Source organism: Xenopus tropicalis, chromosome 7, assembly GCF_000004195.4.
Source record: "Xenopus tropicalis strain Nigerian chromosome 7, UCB_Xtro_10.0, whole genome shotgun sequence".
Lineage (NCBI taxonomy): Eukaryota > Metazoa > Chordata > Amphibia > Anura > Pipidae > Xenopus > Xenopus tropicalis.
Window position 1 is genome coordinate 117051913 of NC_030683.2, and position 26318 is coordinate 117078230.

A 26318-nucleotide genomic window follows, 5' to 3' on the forward strand; every position below is an offset into this window, starting at 1 on the left:
ATGTTTGGCAGATGGGGTGGCGACAGGTGGTGGCAGCAGGTCCTAGAGGTCTGATTTCCCCAGATACCCCAGTCTAAAAGCTCCCTTGGAACTGAGGGTTGGACAAGTTATCTTTAGCTGTGTGTTCAGTATAGCTGCCAGGAGCAGAGGTAAGAGATTTAAGGTCCCCATACACGGGCCAATAGTAGCTGCCGATATGGGTCCCTTAGACTGATTCGGCAGCTAATCGGCCGTGTATGGGCACTACCGACGGGCCTGCCCGATCAATATCTGGCCTTAAATCGCCCAAATCTCTATCGGGCAGGTTAGAAAATCTAGTCGGATCGGGGACCGCATCGGCTCATTGATTGGACCGACTTTTCCTATACCCGCCGTTACAATTCGATCGTTTGGCCTCAGGGCGACATTGCCAAGCGAGCAGACCGGCGCGTGTATGGGGACCTTTAGATTAGGCTAATACTCCACATCAATTATACACGGAGCTGCCTGTAGAACCATTGACTTTAATGGAAAGCACCTCTTACTGCTGACATGGGGCAACTTTTGTTTAGAAAATGCACAAGTGTGCCATTGGAGAAAATATGCTGTACCCGTTCTGCCCCTGGCACCTACATTGAGGATAAAGCAAAAGCTAACTTGCGGCCAAGAGTAATTACAGCCATGTGGTTGGATAGCCTTAACCTAACCCTGTAGCAGTTTGTTTTCCAGACCCATCAGACTATTATTCCCTGCTATTAATTTTGATAAAGTCGCTGTGATTTCAATCTTTCTCGTTCCATAAAAATTTTATGTCCCAACATGCGCTGGATCCTTTATTCAGTGGTTGCCCATACTCCCAAGGGACAGTGAGGCAATACGGGTTTGCCTTGTCGGTCCGTGGGAATTCCTTTCCCCCACTAACAAGAGTCTGAGAACAGTCGCAGAGCATCTCTCTCAGCACCACAAACCTGGCAAGCTTCAGCCATAAATTCAGATTTTTCAAGCAAGGAGAAAATATTGTCTTCTGATAAACAAAAGCGCAGTAAATGTATCATAAATACATGGGCATACGATATAAGGCAAGGAGAGACCTATTTAATCAATGCTAAAAAAGTGACAGATTTGCACTGGGTGAAGGGGTGAAAACTGATGGTTAAACATCTCTATCAGAAGCCTCCAGAGCCAGTGGTTAAACACCATAGCCTCAAATTCAGAGCCATTGGCCCACACGTCTGGACAGTCTATTTGGATAAGAGTCCTGTGCGCAAACCATTTTTGAGACCGGTACCCGACCCAGACCCGCGGCCAGAAACCCAGGCCCCGCAACCCACATGTTTAAATACTTTAACCCACTAACCAATCCAAACTACCTTATCTGCAACCCAATCCGTGACCCGCTGACCACCATTAAACAGGAAGTGCTGTTGCTGCAAACTGGAAGTGACATATTTAGAAATGGGCAGGAGTACAAAAAAAGTTTTAAAAATGCATAAAGGAGTAAAATATAGATAATATAGGTTAAATAAGATAAGAAATATGGATAAGATCCAACCCCGGTCACATTTCCATTATTAGCCCCAGACCAATGATGATGACATTTAGCTGCTCGGAAAGCAATACTGTCATCCAACATATCCATCTCTCTTGTGTGTATTTGTGCCTTTTTTCTGTTTTGTCTTGTAATCTCTAGGATAAAATAATATTTCCCTATAGGAAAAGGAATTTGGGTACAATGCAGGAATGTCGGAACAGAAATGGAATTTCGTCCAAGCTCCATAAATCAACAAATATGTCAAGTTTGTGTCCTATTACATGTGTATGCCTTCCTAGTGGGAAAGTGGGGACAATGTCCTAGTGCATGGAATGTCTGAGTGATGGTTTCCTGTTCTTGCAACTGTCTGCCGGCCTGATGCTCAGGAAAAGCTTGCTTTTTTTTGTGTGTTAAATATGGCAGATGGAGATTATGTTCAGAATTCAGATGGCTGTTACCTTGATTAATATACAGGGTGCGTGGCTAGTAAAATTGACTTTTTTTGGGCCTCCTACTGCAGTAATTCATAAGAGCCAATCAGAAATGTTCTTTCATTAGAACAGGGTAAAGCTATAGCAATATATGGGGCAGCTTGACCCTGGGAGGACTGGCAACCTGTGGTTTCTGGCAAAGGCCAGAGGGGCTGCTGTAAGATGCCATAGACACTCAATATTTATAGGGCTGGTGGGGGGGGGGGCTGTTTGGGCCTCTGTTACTATTATGTTGTTCTGGGTTGTTGTTTCTGCTGGGGGTCACTGTTTTCTGGCACTGAATTTAACAGTGTGTAGAAACTGTGGGCCTGAGATCACTAATGGAAAGTGAAGTAGTGACTTGAGGTAGGGGGGCCCAGGCAAAAGGCCAGCTGGGGTGAGATATTGTGAGAAATATGCCTATTTGCTTTTTCAGAACAAGATTAGGGGTTGCACATATAGGTTCTATGCACATAAAATGATTAAAATATTAGTAAATCTGTTATGAACTATGGAGGTCCTGACAACTTTACATCATGCCTTTCCTTAAAGTGATACTGACTCTAAAAAACTACTCTTAAAAATATTACTGTACATTTACAGTTCCCTATAGGTCATGTTGATCATTTTGTGCTGCTTTTATAAGTAATTGTTACTTGAAGTCCCTAAACCTGACTGTTTTGCCAACCTGACTGTCGCTTCTCTGCCTGTCAGTTACAGCTTCTAATGCTAACGGCCTCCTGCTGCACCAATATGGCCGCCCCCTCATAGGGGAACATGGGGTTTATGTTAAAGTTAATGTTAAAGCATTGGACAAATACTTTAATGACAAAATTATATAAAAAAAACATGCAAAGACAATGTTATGACAGTTGTAGATGGTTTTGCAGATCAAAAATAGAATTTGGGTATAAATGCTACATGTAGACTGAACAAATGTCCTCTGCACTTGCCCATTATCAATATATATAGGACATGAAGACATTCTGTGCTACTACTAAGACATTCCCTTCCCCTTTAAACCAAACAGTGATTCTTTGCCCATATATTGCAATAAATATTGGGAGCTACAGCAGCCACTGCTCCTGTATAAACTATAGCAAGAAATGCAAAGTTGTGCTCAGTTGTGCAGTAAGTCTGTGGCCATTTTTAGGTACACAAGCCAACTTGAATATTTGTAATATATGGACAAACAATCCCTGTTTTGCTTAAAGGGAAGGGCATATCTTAGTAGCTTCATTCACAGAATGTTTTAATGTCCTATATAAATTGATTGCTATATAAATGCTACATGACCTGGAGGTAGCACACTAGCACTTACAGAAGCCTTAATCTATGATCTATATCAGTGTTTTTCAACCTTTTTTGGGCAAAGGCACACTTGTTTCATGAAAAAAATCACGAGGAACACCACCATTAGAAAATGTTAAAAAATTTAACTCTGTGCCCAGCAGCAGTGCCCCCCTAGTACATTGGTGCCAAGAGCAGTGCCCCCCTAGTACATTGGTGCCAAGAGCAGTGCCCCCCTAGTACATTGGTGCCCAGCAGCAGTGCCCCCCTAGTACATTGGTGCCAAGAGCAGTGCCCCCCTAGTACACTGGTGCCCAGCAGCAGTGCCCCCCTAGTACATTGGTGCCAAGAGCAGTGCCCCCCTAGTACATTGGTGCCCAGCAGCAGTGCCCCCCTAGTACATTGGTGCCAAGAGCAGTGCCCCCCTAGTACATTGGTGCCCAGCAGCAGTGCCCCCCAGTACATTGGTGCCAAGAGCAGTGCCCCCCTAGTACATTGGTGCCCAGCAGCAGTGCCCCCCTAGTACATTGGTGCCAAGAGCAGTGCCCCCCTAGTACATTGGTGCCCAGCAGCAGTGCCCCCCTAGTACATTGGTGCCAAGAGCAGTGCCCCCCTAGTACACTGGTGCCCAGCAGCAGTGCCCCCCTAGTACATTGGTGCCAAGAGCAGTGCCCCCCTAGTACATTGGTGCCCAGCAGCAGTGCCCCCCTAGTACATTGGTGCCAAGAGCAGTGCCCCCCTAGTACATTGGTGCCCAGCAGCAGTGCCCCCCAGTACATTGGTGCCAAGAGCAGTGCCCCCCTAGTACATTGGTGCCCAGCAGCAGTGCCCCCATAAGTCAGTGTGCCCCGTGGCCCCCCCTAATACATTGGTGCCCAGCAGCATTTTACTCTTCGGCGGCTTCAGCAGCATCTTCCCCTCACGCACGCCGCCTCTGCACTTCTGCCTACACGCGACCGCACACAGGCCCTTTTATAACGTTGCGTCCCGTGCATACTGACGTCACCCGTACACACGGGGCGCAACCAATGACAGGGCCCGGATTTTTTTTTAAAAGTAAAAATTGCGGCCCTGCCTACGGCACACCAGGCAACATCTCGCGGCACAGGAACAGCGGTTGAAAAACGCTGATCTATATATAAACCTATGAGATGAGATGGGTTATAAAGTTGCCAAGCCATCATACAATGTAAAATGAAACCCCAAATGGTGGTCCTAACTATTTACCTGGCCATATTTTTTATAGGCTGGCACCTCCCTGTTTGTTGGGAAAATTGTCTCCAGTTCAATACATTGGTATCAAAGGCTGATCTTACTCCCCCGTAGCTTTTTTTTTTATAGGGGAGAGATGTCCAAGAGCAATACCTCATTTATAAAAACAGGGGAGCAAACTACTGTGCAGAAATCATTCCCTTTATATGACCTGCAGAGAAGTAAAGTGAGGACGCCGATAGTGACAGTGACTATTGCAAGGTGGAAAGCAACTTATTTTCAAAGGAAATGATTCTGTTGAATCACAAGAAGGTGCGAGGATTGTAAAATATCTTAGCAGGGAGTAAAGGGCATCCTGGATCTAACAGCCTGAATACAATGACGGTGGGAATATTTTTAAACATGCAGCGACGTGACTTCCACTCAGCACTGAGAGCTGATTCATTCCATCTGTCAGGATGACTTACATACGTTATCAATGTAAAAGCAAACAGCTATTCAGTATGGGATCCTTCTGGCCAGTCTCTACATGTTGGTGGCACATTGGTGGCACATTGGCATCTTCATTGTGGGGCTGATTTACCATTTAGAAATTCATTTTGACTACTGCAAGTCAGTAAATGAAAGCTATAAAGGGTCACTTAATAAATTCAGGTCCAGGGTGCAAAGTGCAAAGTGCTTTACAACCTGCCCCTGCACCCTGAAAGCTTGCCGGGGCCAGAACTAGGGGTAGGCAGAAGAGGCGCCTGCCTAGGGCACAATGATGGGGTGGACTGACAGGCAGGTACCTTTTCTGCATGCCTCTAGTCCATAATCCCTTGTCTCCGGCACTTGTGTGGCACCCCCCCCCCCCCCCACAATGTCACTGCACATGTGCTCTTCTACTGGCCCTTGCATGTGGGGAGGGAGGGTGCAGGGTGAGGTGGCCGGCCAGGTTGCCAAGGGCGCTTATTTGGCTTGGCCATCCTCTGTGCAGTTCTTTGAGCAGGCCCAGAACTAAGGATACGCTGAAGAGGCCCGTGTCTAGGGCACAATAATGGAAGGGGGGGGCCATAGGCAGTTAACGCTTTTCTGCCTACCCCTAGACCAGACCCTCCAGTCCTGTTTATGATGCCTCTCCACCCCACCCTCCATTGTCATTACCATGTGCGAGCATACACATTCACGCTGGAGGGGTAGGAGTGGAGCAAGGTGGCTAGCCACGTTGCCCAGAGCACCCAGTTGTCCAGGCCCAGCACTGTCTCTGAGCTTCAAAACAGGGCACAGCATCCTTTGAGTCCTCTATGAATACAGTTCTCCCTTTGTCTGACATTGCTGTATTCATGAGGATCATGCAGATGCCAAGTTAAGGAGCACCAGCAGACACAGGCTTAAGTAGATGCCTATACTTACTGACATGTTCTGCCCTATGGCAGGGCTTTTACCTAGGCAGCCAGATTTTGGAAGCAGGTGTGCAAAAGTGCATCTTGCACTTGTATCAGTCCCTAACATTAAAGTCTTCCTGAGTGTAGCCAGCCTCCAGTTAACAAAAGCACAAAAGTGTCAAAGACCGGACACACTGACCATGTGACCCAACAATTATTGTTTTATTGTTCTATTCTTTCTTTCCAAATATAATAAAGACCCCTGACATGTTTCCCACGTTTCCATTCCTACACTTCTGCTGTAAATAAGTCAGTCATCCTGACAGAGACTGCATGAATCAGCTCTCAGCGCTCAGTGGAAGTCACGTCTCTCTCGCTGCAGGCTTAAAAATATTCCCACCGTCATTGTATTCAGCCTGTTAGATCCAGGATGCCCTTTAGTACCTGCTTAGATATCCTACAATTCCATATTTTTGCACCTTCTTGTGATTCATCACAATCATTTCCTTTGACAATAAGTTGACTCACACCTTGCAATAGTCACTGTCACCAACTGTGTCCTCACATTACTTCTCTGAATGTTGTGATACGGTTATCATGCTATATTGGGATATTAAATGAGATATTTGAATGAGTAAGTAAAGGTGGCCATACACGTTAAGATCTGCTCACTTGGCGAGGTCGCCAGGTGTGCGAATCTTCTCCTGATATCCCCACCTACGGGTGGGCGATATTGGGCAAATGTAGGCTAATTCGATCGAGCTGATGCGGTCCCCGATCTGACTAAATCTTTTAACCTGCCTGATCGATATCTGCCCAATTTCAGGCCAGATATCGGTTGGGCATGCCCCTACACGGGCCGATAAGCTGCCGAATCGGTCTAAGGGACCAATATCGGCAGCTACAATCGGCCCGTGTATGGGCACCTTTACGCTAACAGGGGCACAGGAGGTGGGAGATATCACCCAACTGACCTAGGTACAAAGAGCAAGGTATTATTGGCATAGTATGACCTACAGTCCTTAGTTGTATGGAATTGGAGCCCAACTGCATTCTGGGACAAGTGATACCAACAGTATGGAAAAGAGATAGGAGCTGTGTACCTCTGTATAAATGATAAGTGGATGCAAGTATAGAGCTGATTGCAATTCTAAATCAGGGAGCTAAGTGTAGGAGAGGACAAGGCATAAGGCCAGTCTGGTCTATTGCTATTAGGGAAGTGATTAAGATTAGAGATGAGCAAATCTGTCCTCGTCATAAAATTCGCGAAACGGCAAGAAAATTCGCGAAACAGCGAAAAATTTGCATTTGTCGCCTGCATTTTTTTTGTCACTCGTGTCTTTTCTATGTGACCGCGCCCAATTTGATGCAACTGCGACTTTTTTTGACACGTGATGAATTTTTCTGAGGCAAATTTTTATGGAAGTTTCGTGAAACAGTTCGCCAATGGCTTATCACTAATTAGATAGACATAAGATGGAAGTTATTTTCCACTATAATTCCTCAAAGGGATTTTTATACCCCCCCCCCCAGTCTGCTCATCCTTTTAAAGGAAAACTATACCCCCAGTATAAATACTTAACCAACAGACAGTTTATATTATGTTAAGTGGCCTATTAAAGAATCTCCCCAAACTGGAATATATATATATCAGTAAATATTGCCCTTTTCCCTTAAGCCACCATTTAGTGATGGGCTGTGTGCTGTGAGCTCACCGGAAATTATGCAGCTCAGACTGTAACAGAAAGTAGTTTAGGAGTAAAATACAGATTTTTGTCCATTAATTGACTGATGTCAGGGGCGTAACTACAAAAGAAGCAGACCCTGCAGCTGCAGGGGCCCCCAGAAATGAGGCACTAGTTAATAAACAATTCCAATAATTATTGGTAAAACAGGTCAACCTCCAGACATTTGGGGGGCCTGAAAATGAATTTGCTGTGGGGTCCAGTAATATATAGTTATGCCACTGACTGATGTGACCTAACATGTATGTGTGCCTTTGGTTTGTTTGTGTGCCCTGTGAATCCTATGATCCCAGCCCTTGTTACTTGAAATGCTATTTTTCTATTTAGGATTAGCCAATGGCACATACTACTAAAAATGTATTTTTATGAAATGAATGTGGACAGTGAAAGTAGGTAGGGGTCCAAACATTACTGGGGAGCTGAAAACACATATTTAGTATTAACAGCATAGTGCAAGGCACCTAAATATTACACATAGATGGGTCCTCAGTGAAAAAAGTGGGCAGCACTTATCACAGTACAGAGGAAAAGTAGTTCTGCCTACCAAAGGGAACAGTGCCTCATTGCACAACTCATGGCATGCCAAGTGGGGTTTAGTACCTGCTTTGCAGATTAAACACTGCAGGCTAACCCATAAAAAATGAAGGTCTCTGTAATTGCATGCGAAAAAATCAATATAAAATAATAATGCTATCAAGGAGACAACTCAACTGCACTAGTGCCTGCCATCTGGATCATTCTGACTGTGCTAAGGCCATAGCAGAAGGCCAGGGAGTTATGCTGGCACGACACCAGCAAGGGGTTATCTTTCTTCTTTCTTCCCCTTTGTCTCGAGGGGATTTGTGCGGATATAGCACTCAGACCTTGCTTCCGGGTTTTATAGTCTGTCTTGGCACTCATATTAATGTTTATAGTGGAATGCACCAAATATTTATTGCATTTTGCAATATATTTGTATATCCATTTTAGATGGCCAGTTACTGTCAGAGAAGAACAGCTGGTGTTTCACAGCTTGACAGTAAAGACTCAAAAAGTCCCAAATATCATAATAATGAAAAGGGGACAATAGTGCAACAGCTTGGAATAGTTTATATATTACTTGTTAAAAGGGTTTGTAATCTGCCTCTAAAGGACATCTGTCAGAAATGTGTACCTAATCGTTTCCAAGAACCAAGTCATTATCATCTGCCTGGGAAATGTGATAAATTGGTAAGTGTTGGGGCAGGGGGGAAAGGTGATTTTTTTGGGACTATAGGCACCCTGCACCCTCCCCAACCTTATTATCCCCTTCCTCAACTTTAACTGCCCCCCTAAGTGCATCCCAAACAGAACTGTGCCTAAAGGTAGCCATACACCCCTTGGACCGATTCGGCAGCTTATCGGCCCATGTAGGGGCAATAACGACTAGCCTGCCCAACTGATATCTGGCCTGAAATTGGCCAGATATTGATCTGACAGGTAAAAAAATTCAGTCGGATCGGGGACCGCATCGGCTTGTTGATACGGTCCCCGAACTGACTGTGCCCATTACAGTTGTTATAATTCGATCATTTGGCCCCAGGGCCTAAATTTCCCCGATATTGTCCATCCGTAGGTGGAGATATCGGGAGAAGATCCACTCTCTTGGCAACCTCGCCAGGCGAGCGGATCTTTATGGGTATGGCCACCTTTAGTGCTGGTCTGTGTCTCTGCCATTCTCAGGTGGAATGGCGGTGATCAGCAAGCAGGTAAATGTAGATTGGAATTCAACCTGTAGCTCTGAGCCAGTGTGCATGGCCATACATTCACTGCCATACAATGAGAATGGAAATGGGATGGAAAAGGGACAGCAATAATGAAGAAGTTTTCCATATAAGTTTCTTCTTTTTTTCTCTGCTATTCTGATAATAATCAAGCTGAGTTTATTTCTTTATGTGTTTTTAATTTTCTGCTAGATGGGCTCCTTGCATGATTCATTTTATTATATTATATTTTTATAGTTAGACTAAGCTAGATTGGACCAATAAAAACAGCAGTTTAAACAAAGAGGCAATATGAGGTGAGAATCTGACCGATACTAAAGAATTAATAAATAATGTACGCACATAGATATGTAATGTACGTAGACAGATTATGTAAGAGTTCCAAAGGAATTGATTGTGGTGAGAGTATTTGTATATTATTACAGAGCTTACAGGAACTTTGCTCAATTCTCTGAGGTATGAACAATCTAACTAGTATTCCTGAGAATAAGGCCCAGAGTGCAAATTTCCACTCTAGTTACTAAACATTATGATAACGGTTCACAGAAATTGCTTGAATCATTGGTGTTTTCACACCAATCACATCCACTGCCATCTCCAATCTTTAACTCTGGAATTCCATCTTTTGATTCCTCCATAAGGAATGCTCCTTCTACCTCTGCAAAACTAAACTCAAATCCTCTCTCTTAGGTACTAGCACAGTATCCAATACAATATTGGCATTTATGTGCCAGTGCCCAAACTGAGGTGAAAAAATGGACTTTCTCCCCTTCTATTTGGACCTATAGATCACTCTTTCTCTTAGATTACAAACTCTCTTGGGTAAGAACCTCCTTTCTCCAACATTTTTCATAGTGCTGGCCAAGGTGATCAGGTGCCCTAGGCAACTCGGCTGTTCACCAAAAGGATCTACACCCGTAAAATAAACTGATTTAAATGTAATCAGGGTAATCTCTGAGCACTTTTGCACATTTTCTATTTGTAACGATTTCTGAGAGACTTTTGGTTCAATTACCCCAGGGTTAACTGGATCCAGCAAACGCATAGACAAAGTCACTGACACACTAGGCCTGATTATAAGTTATAGGTTTGTGTGCTACCATGTAATGTGAATATGAATTCATTACTAATTTGTCAGGTCTAGCCACAGGAGTAACAAGTAGACTAGGGGGCTGATTTACTAAGACACGATTTCGAATCCGAATTGGAAAAATTCCGATTGGAAACGAACATTTTGCGACTTTTTCGTATTTTTTGCGATTTTTTCGGCGTCTTTACGATTTTTGCGTAAAAACGCGAGTTTTTCGGCGTCTTTAAAATTTTTGCGTAAAAACGCGAGTTTTTCGTAGCCATTACGAAAGTTGCGCAAAGTCGCGATTATTTCGTAGCGTTAACACTTGCGCGCAAAGTCGCGCCTTTTTTCGTAGCGTTAAAACTTAAAAGGCGCGACGTTTTGCGCAAGTTTTAACGCTACGAAAAAATCGCGACTTTGCGCAACTTGCGTAATGGCTACGAAAAACTCTAGTTTTTACGCAAAAATTGTAAAGACGCCGAAAAACTCGCGTTTTTACGCAAAAATCGTAAAGACGCTGAAAAACTCGCGTTTTTACGCAAAAATCGTAAAGACGCCAAAAAAAATCGCAAAATTACTGATCATTACGAAAAAAACGCAATCGGACGCATTCGCCCATTCGTGGGTTAGTAAATGTGCCCCTAGGAGTCTACGTGCTGTATAACATGGGTAAAGCGAGTGTTTGACTTAATAAATGGCCGGGAACGTGTTGTTACGGATATTAATGAAGAAAGAAAACAAAATAATCAAGCAACAACCTGTTGCAAGGAGCAGGCTTATAAAGCAAAGGAACTAACGGAACTTTCTTATAAACTCAACTGACCCCCCCCCAATTAAAATATTGACTTATTAGTACATTAATTATTGTTACTGTTTTTATGAAATACTACTGACTAGTTATTGGGCCCCACAGCAATATCATTGGGCCCCTAAATATATGAAGTTTATGTAACTTATGCAACTTACATAATGATATTATCAATCGCAACCAATCAAGTGTCTGAATATCAAAACCCCACTAAGAAATCAACCAGTCAAACATCTAAACATCAAAACTCCTAATTAGGCATTTGAATAGTAAAACCCAATTGTGATATCCACCAATCAAGCATCTAAACATCAAAACCCCATTATGGTATCCACCAGTCGAGTACCTGAACATCAAAACCCATATATATCATAACTCCACTGAGAAATCAACCAATCAAGTATCCAAACATCAAAACTTCATAGTGATATTGACTAATCAGCATCTGAATATCAAAACCCCATTGAAAAATCAACCAATTTAAGCATGTAAACATCAAAACTCCATAGGGATATCGACTTATCAAGCATCTGAATTTCAAAACCCCTTTGTGATATCCACCAACAGAGCATCTGAACATCGAAACTCCATTGCGATACCCACATATTAAGCATCCAAACATCAAAACTTCATAGTGATATTGACCAATCAGCATCTGAATATCAAAACCCCATTAAAAAATGAACCAATTTAAGAATCAAAACTCTAAACATCAAAATTCTATAGTGATATCGACTTATCAAGCATCTGAATTTCAAAACCCCATTGTGATATCCACCAGTTGAGCATCTGAACACCGAAACCCCATCGAAACATCAAAAACCTATTATGATATCAACCAGTTGAGGATCTGAATATCAAAACCCCATTCTGATATCAACCAATCACGCATCTGCACATCAATAGTTCATTGTGATATCAACTGAGCATTTGCACATCAAACCCAAGTAACCAGATGAGAGATGAGTCACCAAGAAATAGGCAGGATACCAGAAGGGATGAAACTTGATAACCAAGCAAAGAGTACAAGGCTCGGAAACTTTAAATAGGCATTTTGACGCTTGAAGATAGCAGACAGGGCACTTCCAAGATTACTCCTTATATACAGGAAAACCACAGCATACTTCATAGGAAATGTCAGCTACGATACTGACCCTCTATATATAACCAACTGAATAATGAGTAACATGAAGAGGCTAGTTGAGGAATTGCTGTATTGCCTACATAGGTTTTCTCTCACTGTCATCTTCCTTTCAAGATGACAATCCTCTTACAAGATGCATATGGCCTGATCTCAGGTGTGTCCTACCTGAAAAGGCCAAACATGGCAAAAAGCATCAGGAGCAACTTGACATGCCTGCTTATGTTTCAAGCTACCATAAGAAAACATTATCTAGCAGTTTAGCATTCCACCATTTTCCATAGACCTCTGAAGAGATGTGTCCCCCTAGTTGCCATAATATATTGCTCTGATTTATTGCTATTTAAAAGGTTTTCCATCCCTGTTTACTTTAGTTGTTCTGATATCCGTCTGTCTGTGCCTCGAGGAGATTCCTAATTTGCTTCATGGAAAGGCTAAGAATTGCTGGCATGGTGACATGCCTTGTGCTAGGGATTCAGTACATAGCAAACATTGAAGAGAGGGAAGGATGCAAAGCTTCTAGCATTAGACCTCTACGCTGTCAGTCATGGCATGGGAAAACCTGTCAACTGGCGTCCTACGTGCCCCCGGCAAGTCATACTGTCCCAGATCTCAGCAGGACGCAACATGGTTATTGTACTTTAATGCTGGAGAGATTTACAGTAAATTGCCTTTCAGTTAACATGGGCTGGCTTACAAGCTCTTCATTTTTCCATTTAAAAACTGAACATATATATGTAGAGATACAGAGCGAGCAATAGAGAGAGAGAGAATAAAAGGGAGTCCGCTTGCCAAGTCACATGAGTAACAAATGCTATCTAGAAGATGTTGATAGAGTAGGTGGAGTAGAGAAGGCACTTAATAGAAAGATATCCAATCAGTAAAATAAAATTCTAGCCTTCCAATCAGTAAGGATTGTGGTTGCTGGGGTCACCTGCTCTAGCAACCTGCTAGGCTTTTAAGTTCATGTTCAAATAAACTTTTTGTATGCTGAAAACTTTGGCTCATTTATAAACTCTAAACAAACTTGTACCTGGGCAGTAATCCATTGCAACCAATCAAAATGTTGCTTCTATTGTTATTGTTCATTGTTTCATTGCCTATTTGTGTCTGTAAGTTCCCCTCCCATATAGATTGTAAGCTCTACGGGACAGGGACCTCCATCCTCTTGTGTCTTTGACTCTTAACTTGTTGCAACTGTATTTATCTTGTATTTATCTGTATTTTTTGTTATACTTTGTATTTATCTATTATTATCTTAATAACCGTATTGTTTGCTATAGGTTTATTCATGATAAAAAAGCTGATGGATTCTGAAACAACATTTTTAATATTACTAATCTTTATCATGTTATTCGGTCCCTCTCCTATTCAACTCCCAATCTCCCGACTGCCGGGTTGCTAGGGTAAGTGGGTCCCTATCAACCAGATGACAGTTTAAATTCCAAAGTGTAGAGTCACAGAACAAAATGTTAAATATAAGTCTCATTTTAGAAATAGAAGAATAGGAGCTGAATATGAGGGTCTGCCATTACATGGGGACTGCGCGCTGCTGACTGTGGGGCATCTGAGTACGTGCTGCCAAATAGAAAAGGGATTCCAAAGTAAGCCGTACTCAAGTCGTCCTAGAGACGTGTGGGTGAAAGGTCCTATGGTTGTGCTCATGACGAAGGGCATGTGATTTCAAGGATGTAATTGTTTATAATATCAACTTACTAGTAAATACTTCAATGCCACAAGCCACACAGTTTGAGTCTGGGGAGGTGTTATGAACAGTTCTCCTTCATGCCCTAATAAAGGCTAATACTATTTAAACAATCAGCTGGTTAGAGGCTAATCCTTTTTTAATAACTTGGAGCTGTCATCTTGGAAGTGTCATTTTAAAGTAATCTAACACTATGCAGACCCCCCATACTGCCACCGGGTCCACTGTTTGTTTTTGGCTTATACTGGTAATAATAAACTATGGAATTAATGGTACTGCACGGGTTTATTGATAAAACAGCTGGAGACCCAGGTTTATGGGCCAAGGATAAAAATATATTACTGGGTGTGTGTGTCACTATCATCACTGGCTATGCCAGGGCCGTGGGAAATAAGGACACCCTAGGGGCAAAATTATTGGATTTTTTAACCTTCAAACACTGGCAATTAACAGTTGAGGATATGGGTGGAAAACAGCCCCAATGTAAGGCTAGCCATGCATATCACTTAATCCTTGTTTTTATGATCCTGCTTTGGCTCCCATCATATTGTAATTTATCTTAACTAATGGGAGGGATGTAAATCTTTATAACTACTACTGTGAGACCACAGGAATCGATGAAATTAGATATAAGTTAGATATAAGGTCCACGGATAGGGTCGCTAAGCTACAGCCGCTTGTGGGACTCTCTACTACTGCAAGGAGCAGAGGGAGCGAGTAAGAGTAAAGACAGGAGGCTGAGCGACCCCCCCAAATGTTTATAAGAAGCATAAGTACTTATTTTACTGGTAGTCCACAAGGGCCCCACGAAAATATGTCTGTTGTGGATCTTGTAACATTACACCAGGCACTTGAGCCCCCTAACATCCCTTTACCTCTCTGTTGTTGACCCCCCGCCTCTGGGCTTCTACTCTTATGACCCCCTTCAGGGTTTGGATTAGGTTGAGATTTTGGATTAGTTATAGAGTGGGTGGGAGGTTTGGCTCTTCTGCCTAAGAAGGCACAGTGTTCTGGATTGTTCCTTGTGGAACCAAACTCAAATTTTGCCATTTGGTATTTATACCATTTATACCATTGGTATCTAGCTACTCCCTCGGCATAACCACAGGGTAATGCGTATTTTGGCACTTTTATATCAGTAATGTTTAACCTGCAAGCCTTAAACTATAGCTGAACAGTAATTCCTAACAACAGTGGTTGAAAGGAAGCCAATGTGTTCTTTCAGATGGTCCTGGGCTTGCAGTTCAACCACAGATGGAGATATGTGGCAATATTTAGACAAGGGGTGGTGGAAGATTTGCAATTAGGCCACAGCTGGAGGGCTAATTATATGCTGCCTCTTTGCTACAACTTGCAATTCCACTTGAGCTGGAATTCCATGAGTGCCACAACTTGTAGCTTAAAGGGAAAATACACACTCATTTTCAACATGCGCTCAATCAACAGGGTACATGCGAAACATATTTTTTGCCTGTTCAAATAATAAATATCTATGGTTTCTGTTAATTCTGGGACCAAACAAGAATTTGAAGTCAATTCCACTTTAGCAGTCACTTAAAGAACTTCAGAGGAGCTCTTAAAACTAATTACCAGTCCACAGAGAGGCCCATGATAATGAGCTGCTCAAAGGCTGCTGCTTAGAGTAGGGAGGGTTTTTTTGTTCAAAGGTACATAGGGAACCCTGTCGCATATCAAATTGATAATTAGGAGAAAGAAACAAATGGCCTTTGTACATACAGAAAGAGTTAATCACAAATATGAAATTTATATATATATATCAATATAATGTGTAAATAAAGTAGCTGACATATGGCAGTAACATTTATCTTGCTATAGATGCCCTGCAAAGAATGGTTTATGGCTCAAATTACTTAGGGATAATGGATTTCTGAAAAGCATTTATCTGATTTTAGCGTTAAATGTCTGCCTTCCCTAAATACGATCTTACTTTACACTGATTTTATTGCATTCAAAATATTTATTTAGTGATATAACAGGCTGTACAAACATATATTAGATATATATTAAATCTATAGCTTGAGCTGGTAAATGGGAAATTGTTTGAGGGAAAATGTGTTTCAACCAGATAATGTACAGCAGTGCTCAAAAGGGTTAATTCCTTTACCTGGCTATAAGTGGCTAGCTGGCATTCTGCTAGGCGGCCGTGAGTAGAGCATGATCTGGCTGATTTACAAGCATGGCTACAAAATGGGTGCCAAGTGCAGATTTTTGTTCTTATTTCCATTTCCATTTTCTTATGAACCCCCTTCTTAAAGGAGAACTAAGGTTAAACTCACTGGGGGGGGGGTACTAAATATTAGTTACCCCCAATGATTCTAATCATTTACGTGATACCCCAGGCCTCCTGCTAGTATAAAACTGCTCTGACCCGGGGTATTTCTGTAGGAGCTGATTGGTGGGATCTTTCTTCCTCTTCTCTCTGGGCACAAGTGTGGTAGAATGAAAAAGGCAGCTTTTCATGTACAGTTTACTCTACTAAACATGCAGCTGCCTGGACCAGAACAAAAAGGAGATTGAAGAAGCAGAAGAAAATGGCCACATGGAGTTTTTATAGAAATATCCCATGCCGGTGCAATTTGTAGCAAACAGAAGCACCATCCCGGGGTATCTGTAAAGGCATTTTAATCACTAGTGGGTGCCTAACATTTTAGCACCCACCATAAGCAGGGTCGGACTGGGGGGTACAGCGCCCACCGGGGCTACCGCCCCAGGGGCCCTGCAGGTGCCCCCGACGGCCGTGTCCCCTGACCCCTGCCCCCGCAGGTGCCCCTAACCCCCAGGGTCCCCCACCCGACATCCTCCCCTGAGTGTGCGTAATTTAAAGTGTCAGGGGAGGAACGGTCGGGCAAAGGGAGTGCCGGCAAGGGTCGTTTCTGAGCCGCGGCCCAGCCCGACCCTCCCCATAAGAATTAAACTTTAGTTTTCCTTCAAACAATACAAAACATTGCAACATTCTACTTAGACCCTACTCCAATTAGAGCATGTGTATCATTCACAACTACCTTCTGGACATGATTCTTCAGCCTGTTCTCTACCTAGGTACAATTATCACCACCAAGACCAAAAAGCAAAAGGTTTGAAAGCAAATTTTTATGTGTGAAGTGGTTTGTCCAACTTCCTAGTTACTACACTGACCTGCTCCGTCCTTTACCAAACCAGTTACTACTTATAATGATATTTCCTAACAAACCTTTAAATAATGAAGTGTATTCCATTAGTTCCCAGGCCTTTACATCAACTTTGCTTAAATGTTTAAGCATCGTGTCCTGTTTTACGCACTGACAATTTGTTTGGGCCAAGCACTGTGTACTACAATATAAGTACATCTTTTAAGGCGTTTAAGTGTTATAATGTCAAGATCAGTGCAGGGTGAAGAAAATATCAAACACAAATATAGAAACCCCTCCTTAAAAACCCTCCTTTATCCACTGGTGGGACCCATGGAATAAGCAGTGATCATAGTTACAATGGTGATATAACTCAAGCCTGGGCTGGGCCCTCTATCCGCCCACTCCCCAGGCATTAGTTGTGAGGAACTACAAGTGGTTATAAACCATAACCCTTACCTTGAAGTAGGGTCAGTTTAATAAATAAAAGAGGCTTAGGTAACTTATATTCACTTACAACCACACCTTACAACTTGCAACTCAAACATATCCCTAAGTTAAAAAATATTATCAGTCCTTGGTGCATATTAAGAAAGAAGAAAATAATCTTCCCGCCTAGGAACTCCATCGCATATTGGGACCTTCACCTGCTAAGTAGATCCATGAATCTATTTTTATTGTATAACAAATCAGTATTCGGCCAAATCTTTTGGGGTTTTGGGGTTTGGCCAGATCCAAAATTGTGGATTTGGCACATCCCTAATAAAAGAAGAATAAGTTGTGAGCATGTTCCCTATGTTATCTCTGTATGGAGACTGTATAATTGTAACCCATGATCTGCATCTTCCCTCATACAGACCCAAGCGGATATATAACAGAGTATTCCAAATGAACAGTAGATACAATCAGACTCTTGGGAAAAATAAAATAGTTGGTTTGAGCAGTTCTTGCTTTTGCCCATATCTGATTGTTTCTAATTCAGTTGACGTTCTGGGGGAAAATGTTTGCCTGTGAGTAAAAAGACAGGGCAATTTATATGTGTTTTTGTGCACGGCACACCCTTAGCTTTTGTCTTAAGCCCAATGAGGTTTTGTAATGAAAGCACTAAGTTAGTCCAGGTGCATTATAACATGTGATGATAAATGTTTTATAAGAGCCCAATCATCACTATAAATGATAGCGTCATTCTGTATATTTCTGTATATTTCTACTTCCTCGGCATGCTGTATTGAGAAATAACTGCCTTCAATAGTGCAATGGCATAAGATGGCGCAACATGACACACCCTGGTGCCGCTGTTCACTCTTGTTTTTTACCCAGGTCACACATTTTGAAACATCGCTGCTGAAGTCCATGTTATAGATTAAGTCAAACATCACATACATGTATAATATTTTCATTCCCTGCACAGAAAAACCAGAACAATTAGAATGGAATGTTCTGGCTCTAGGAAAATGTAGCAGCACCAACTGCCATTTATGAGGTGCAAGGAGTCCACTGGAACCTCAGCAGATATGCTATATACGATGACCCTCAACCAAAGTCATGGCGGATCCTACAAGGCCATAGAGTTATCCCAATGCTGCATCCATGGGCAAGTGTCACTGAGATCAGGCCAGAATACAGGAGTGTTATATATTACCCTTTAGTATTATGCAGCACCTTTAAACAAAAAGGCGGGAATTGCAAGTTTATACCTTTGCCCTGTTGTGTATGAATCATATACACCTGGATACCTTTTGAGACTCATTGTTTCATCATTGGGAAAAAGTGTACCCATTTCTCCTATACAATGGCCAGAGGGACTATTTGCTAAGCCAGGGGCAACACCCAAAGTACAAAATAGGTTCAGATTAGTTTCTCTATACCCCAAGGGTTGCAGCCTAAATGTTGTCATACATGTTAAGGTCCACTTGTTTGGTGAGGTCACTTGAGGCACTTGATCTTGCACCTGCCAACAATGCATTTTGCACATTGCACTTGATTTTGCACCTGCCCACAATGCATTTTGCACATTGCACTTGATTTTGCACCTGCCCACAATGCGTTTTACCCATTCCACTTGATTTTGCACCTGCTCACAATGCATTTTGCACACTGTGCTTGATTTTGCACCTGGCAATAACGCATTTTGGACATTGCACTTGATTTTGCGCTTGGCAACAATGCATTTTGCACATTGCACTTGATTTTGCACCTGCCAACAATGCACTTTGCGCATTGCACTTGATTTTGAACCTGGCAACAATGCATTTTGCACATCTCACTTGATTTTGCACCTGCCAACAATGCACTTTGCACATTGCGCTTGATTTTGCACCTGCCAACAATGTATTTTGGACATTGAACTTGATTTTGAACCTCACAAGAATGCATTTTGCACATTGCACTTGATTTTGCACCTGCGAACAATGCACTTTGCACATTGCACTTAATTTTGCACCTGCCAACAATGCATTTTGCACATTGCACTTGATTTTGCACCTGCCAACGATGCATTTTGCACATTGCACTTGATTTTGCGCCTGCCAACAATGCATTTTGCACATTGCACTTGATATTGCGCCTGCCAACAATGCACTTTGCACATTGCACTTGATTTTGCACCTGCCAACAATGCATTTTGCACATTGCACTTGATTTTGCACCTGCCAACGATGCATTTTGCACATTGCACTTGATTTTGCGCCTGGCAACAATGCATTTTGCACATTGCACTTGATTTTGCGCCTGCCAACAATGCATTTTGCACATTGTACTTGATTTTGCACCTGCTTACAATGCATTTTGCACACTGCACTTGATTTTGCACTTGCTAACAATGCATTTTGCACTTTGCTCTTGATTCTGTACCTGCCAACAATGCATTTTGCACACTGCACTTGATTTTTGCTCCAGCGCAAGAAGGTAAGTGCAACCATGCGATACAACTGCTTTGTCTATGGGCTCTAAGGTGATCTTTCAGTTGCACCAAAGTATATAAACTCTCAAGTCAGCTGCCAACTTCTATACAAGTGTAACCCTTTCCTTTGCTAATACATTTACATATGTTTCTGCATACATAAAATGCAACTGCCTGTTGCTTTTCAGCCTGTGCTTGGTTTATGCCTACATGATCACCAACACACACCTTTGCAAGGCTGCTTTTGACTGTATGAATAAGCGTGTGAAATACTACAGAAAAACCAGCAGGGCTCAGGGCTGACAGATATGCATTAACTGGCTCCAAACAAAACAATGCACTTCTACCGTATATGTGAGTCATTTGTTTATGCCCCCGTGTGTCTGACATCACCAAGCACGTGCCCCCCTCTCCTTCTTCCTTTCACCAGGTCAGGCGTCAGGCAAGATATAAAAGAGACTGCAGCACAGCTGCAAGCACAAGGGGACAGATCCTGCCACCAACAGCTACTTGCCTGCAAGATCCAACTACTTTGCTTAGGACTTGAGGATTCTAAGGATTTGTACCAATATCCCAAAAGGTAAGAGGCACCAATTTTTTAATTATTTATATAAAATATTAATCATCCTCTTAAGCATAAAGTATATTGTAGAAAAAGACTGATATTCAACAAACTCCATCTGCGCATGCTAAATTCCATTTATGCATGTAGATGACTATAATAAGCAATGATGTATCTATTTTAATACATAAATTAAAAAAACAGCGGTATTACCCAGAAATCCCCAATATAAAGAATTTCTAAACAAAATAATTTTGCCACAAATCGGTTAAGGTTTTGTATTCTGCTCAGTTTATTTTCATTTTAAAAGGAATTTAAAGATTTAGCCTCCTAATTGCATTGCTTCGGCTCTTTTGAACTAATTTAGCCACCGGTGGAACATGCACCTTAACCACTAATTGTAAATCTCTCAGCAGCGGGTAGAGGCTTGCTGATTCTGCTGTAACGAGAGGCATTTTCTGATGCAATTTAATAGGGGGGTTGCAGCATGACTTTTCTGGAATAGAACCAATCCCAAGCCAAAATGCATGTACTGAACAGGGCAAGGGAACAATTTTACACTTCCAAGGTTCTATTTACTGTATTTTATTTTACAGATAGCATTAGGTAAATAAAAAGTCTAGGGTAGATTGCTGTAGAATGTGGCATGGATGTATTTGCTGCTCATTTATTTCATGTTAAATCCACCACCTGCAACACAAATGATCTTTCTACCAACAAGTGTTTTATGAAATTTACCTTGCCAATGTATTCTTATTGTTAATTGGCTTGGGTCACCTACTGTCTAAGAAGTTAGAACCAAAAGAGTAGATGGTGGTTAAATCCCAATTATTTTTCTCTATTTAAATTGATATTATTTATGTCGCTTAGATTGTAAGCTCTGAGGGACAGCGAACTCCTTTCTACTGTGTTTTATACCACATTGCACTTAATCTCTGTGTATTTATACTTATTCATTGTATTTATTATAATACATGCCCTCTCTGTGTGTGCTTACATTATAAGATTGTACAGAGCTGCAAATCCCTGTTAATAAAGTTATAACCAGCATATTCTTATGCTATTTGTTGATGTAATTGCAATGAAAGCCATTCTCTGGGTCTGGCAATGTAGCCAGCTTCTGTTCTCCTCTGGGATCTGTCAATCAGCAGGCTTCTACTACATTGTTTCAGGAGTCAGAGCCAGCAGTGCAGAGAATGTAAATTACTACTGATTTCAGTAACACTTACACATTTACAAATAACTTTAAAACCAATGGAAATTTTATGTAAATGTATATCGGAAAGTTATTTTGAATTACAAGTTCTTTTGTTGTTTTTGGGAGGAGGACTCCTTTTAAGACAATTAAAGACAGTCAGTCAGTATATATGGGGTATTGACATTAGCAATAGGAAAGGAGATAGGTAATTAGGCTGTGAATGATTAGAGGTTCACAAAAAGTAAAAATGTACCCACATTATAGATAATCCATGTTATAGCCCCCTCAATAAATGCAAATAATATTGTTTAAAATATAAATAAATGTACCAAATAATAAACATATGAATGTATTTATACTGAGCAACCTTTCTCTTGCTCCTGCACCCTAATAAAAACTTTCATAAAAAGGTCCTGAGAATGGACCAGTCTCAATGTGAGAACTTCTTTAACCCCCACAATATAGTGGCAATACTAAGTAAAATACAGTAGGAAATAATATCACAACAGATATATTATATATCCTATATGAGTATTTATTTATTTTATTTATACATAATAAAGTAAAGTGTGCAAAAATAAGGTAAAAATAGAAAAACATCCTATTAATCCATAAAAAAGCTACTACAATTATATATAATGAGGAAGATAATTATATGGCGTTAGCCCATGTTCTACGTCATTAAAATCAGGAACTGGAATTATTCTAGGGAAAAGGCTCTCGGCAGGAACTGTTCTGCTCATTAATGGATTAAGGTGTTTGGGTTACCAGTTGATACCTGAGGGTTGCATAAATCATGGATTTGTGTAATCCCGGTTCAGAAAGTGCACAATAACCTTTAATGGGGAATACTGTCTCCCCTCCTAACTGTGCATTTAAAATTTCCTCAGGAACTAAACTACGTAGAACTGAAACACCATCCTTTGCGCTGATCATTGTCCAAGTGTTTAGTGGGCATCTGGCACTTACAATGTAACTTTAGACCGCTCAGAGGAAGCTGCCCGCTCATTGTTTAACTGCAGCTGTGTGAAACTCTAATTAGTGTATTTATTTTCCCCTTTGCTTTGCTGTTCCAGGTTTGTGAGTCATGGTCGCACATGGAAGCTTTGCGTTGCCTTTGCTTGTGATGGCAATCAGCCTTAATCTCTGTAATGCTCTCTGGATGGACAACAGAGACAGGTAAACACATTAGTGATTCCCATGGCTGTGATTCAAAATACTCCCATTGTTTTACATCTACAGTATTTATAAGTTTTTTTTTTCTTTTCAATTTTGTATAGACGGATGCCTCCACCAGTTGTATCATTCCTGGACAAAATAAGAGGGTTTGGAAGTAAGCAGCCAGGTGGAACAGGGAAAGAACTTGCAGATGGTCACATACCCACAGAGCTCATTAAGGACTATAAACCAAGAGACAATTCCATAAACAGCATTAATACTCATATAAGGTACATAATATATTTGTTGTGATATTGTTTTTTACTGTATTTTACTTAGTATTGCCACTATATTGTGGGTTTAAAGAAGTTCTCACATTAAGACTGGTCCATTCTCTGGATCTTTTTTATTTTTTATTGGGTATTTCCACTATAGTGTGGGGTTTAAAGAAGTTCTCACATTGAGACTGGTCCATTCTCGGGATCTTTTTTATTTTTTACTGGGTATTTCGACTATATTGTGGGTTTAAAGAAGTTTTTAGATTGAAACTGGTCCATTCTCAGGACCTTTTTATGAAAGTATTTATTAGGGTGCAGGGAAAGGTTGCTCAGGTCTTCCAATTTCCATAGTGAATGCACATAGTGAATGATTTATTACTATGGGTTAATAGCCCTGGGCAACTTTCTCCTCCTACTAAATCAAAATATTGAATAACCAACCTGTTTGTTATAGATTTACAAAAATAAATATTTCATCATGAATAAAAACATAGTGACAATCATGACCTAATATCAAATTTGTCTTCTCCAGCTCCCTTCTTCGTCCTAGAGAAAAGCGCTATATCTCACCAATATCCATGCGTGGCTGCCACCTGGGCACTTGTCAAATACAGAACTTGGCCAGCATGCTATACCGCCTTGGAAACAATGGCTATAAAGATGGCTCCAACAGAGATACCAAGGATCCTTTAGGATATGGAAGGAGACGCCGCTCATTGCAACAGAATAAAAAGCGAACTGACTTACCAGGGATGTTACTGGCCACATAAGAAGCATTCTGTGGACCATTACGCTTACTCCCACAAAACCAAGAATAATGCAGCATGGAATCTAACAATAAGTAGAGCAGAATTTGTGGTCTTTAGGACTTCCTGTGGAGAAAAGCCAAATCCCTACCTCGGACACGGGCTCCTGGGTGGTCAGACTGTAAGCAACTAGTCACAGAAGCAGAAGATGAGCGTGTAGTGAAACCTGTAGTAGAACAATCTATTCACTGATTTACCTAGTTATTGAAGAGCCAAGCTGTATTCTCCATTCCCATGCTTTGTGAAACTACTATAATAAGGAGTATCGTATCAAGCTATAGTGAGATAACCTGCTTGTAAACTACTGTGTAACTCAGTGTGCCAACCATAGCATCCACCACATGATATTTAGAATGAAATCAAATTAAATGCTTTGCTTTTTGCAGATGAAATGACTACACTCTCTGAAAATAATGGGATGCCGGGTCAGAAACAAAAGGAGCAATGCTGCACTTGAGTGTCTAAAGCAGGGCTGGTTGACCTGCAGCTGTTATAGAACTACCCCAACATCCATATCCACCCCTAGAAATAGGTTTACAGTTCAACAACTAAGCTTGGTCAGACATGTTGGACTTGCAAGGAGGAAAATGGATAAAATAAACCTAATTCCTAGTACATGCTGACGTTGCCTCCCTAAAATTCCTCTGGCATATTTTGTTTAGTTAGTAACTGGTTTACTTCTCTGCTGCATTATATCCCCCTTTTTTAGATAAGTCTTATCCTGTGACTCGGCTACTCAGGACAGAGTTTGCAGCTTACTGGCTACTGTATGGGGTCAAGATGAGGGCCTGCCCAATTGATATCTGGTCACAGCTCTGTCAGATATGGGTCTAGCTAGCTGCAAAATCACAATAGCTTTTGATAGTCCAGATGGGTCTGTACAGGCCTTAAATGTGATCAACACCTGGGTAGCCAAATGGGCCAAAGTTCCACTAGTTTGGCAACTTAAGCCCTATGTTTGTTGCTTCTAGAGGTCAGAAGGACAAAGCAATACAGCTTCTTGAAAACATTCCTTCTTCCTAAGAGAAACACTACAGCTAAACTACATCATATGCTTGCTTCCCCTCCTCCCTTACACATTTGGGGTAGTTCAGATTGTAAATATGGTATATAAAATATGAATGTAAATATATGCACACAATACTTGTATTTATAGATTTTATAGTTATTTGTATATTTAAGTTAAATTTCTAAGTTATATATTTGATTGAGGGGGGGGGTACAGATTGTATTGGAAGAAAGAACAATATGGAAACCAAATGGTTACAGATCTACAAGATTTGTCCACAGAGTAAAAAATATTTCTACAGACAAAATCGCTTTGTGTGTCATTTTTCCATATGTTTTATGGGGGTATCAATGTGTATTGCAGAATGTGATATTTCTGAACTAATTTCCATTGAATAAGTTTATTGGTGCAGCCAATGAGTGTCTTGCTTTGATTGGTTCAGCACATATAGAACATAGAGGGAAATGTAATTAAAAATTCAGTTTGGCTGTTTGAAAGCCAATGTCTGATTTTCATATGTTACAGTTACAGGAACTTTGCACCATGGTACAACACAAGCCTGATATACTGATATCAGGAAACACTATACAATTCCTACTATCCCTTGACTCCTAAGGGCTCTGGCACACGGGGAGATTAGTCGCCCGCGACAAAACTCCCTGTTCGCGGGCGACTAATCTCCCCGAGTTGCCTTCACCTGCATTATAAACATGTGATAAACAACATTTGTTTTCAAGTTAAGAGTATGTTGTCTGTCAAGAAGCCAATCAAGAAAGGGAAACTACACCCTAGTTCCAGTCTTCCTTAAATAGACTGTAGGGTATGATGGTGGTAGCTTGCCGTGCACACAGAACTGCCCATCTTAGACACATAGGGCTGCCATTGTTGTGCCATTGTCCCTATCTGCCTTTCATGTAAGGGTTAGTTAATTTCAGATATTGTAACTCATCTCACCTCTTCTCATTTAGCCTCATTTTTGACACAGTAATATCACCTATTCCAAAACTCTTCATCCCAATCATGTCACATCAATGTATCACCCCCAACTTTCCCCAAGTCACTGCCTCTCCATGTCTACACACAAGTTATTTCACCTTTGTTTCTTTTGCCGCTACCATGTTTTTGTACCATTTCTACTCAAGATTTAATCACACTTCTAGACAGTAGTGGGACAGTGATATTCATTGTTAAGGCCTCATTTATGATAGAAGCTACCTG

General features: G+C 41.4%; 1 protein-coding gene across 1 annotated transcript; it reads left to right on the forward strand.

The window, feature by feature from the left end:
* Positions 1-20539: 20539 nt before the first annotated feature.
* LOC100490816 (ADM) lies at positions 20540-25407 on the forward strand. The gene is made up of 4 exons (XM_002934624.3): positions 20540-20669; positions 22926-23028; positions 23130-23297; positions 23818-25407. The coding sequence occupies exons 2-4, from the start codon at positions 22937-22939 to the stop codon at positions 24053-24055; spliced, it is 498 nt and encodes a 165-aa protein (XP_002934670.1). The 5' UTR covers positions 20540-20669; positions 22926-22936; the 3' UTR covers positions 24056-25407.
* The last annotated feature ends 911 nt before the right edge of the window (positions 25408-26318 follow it).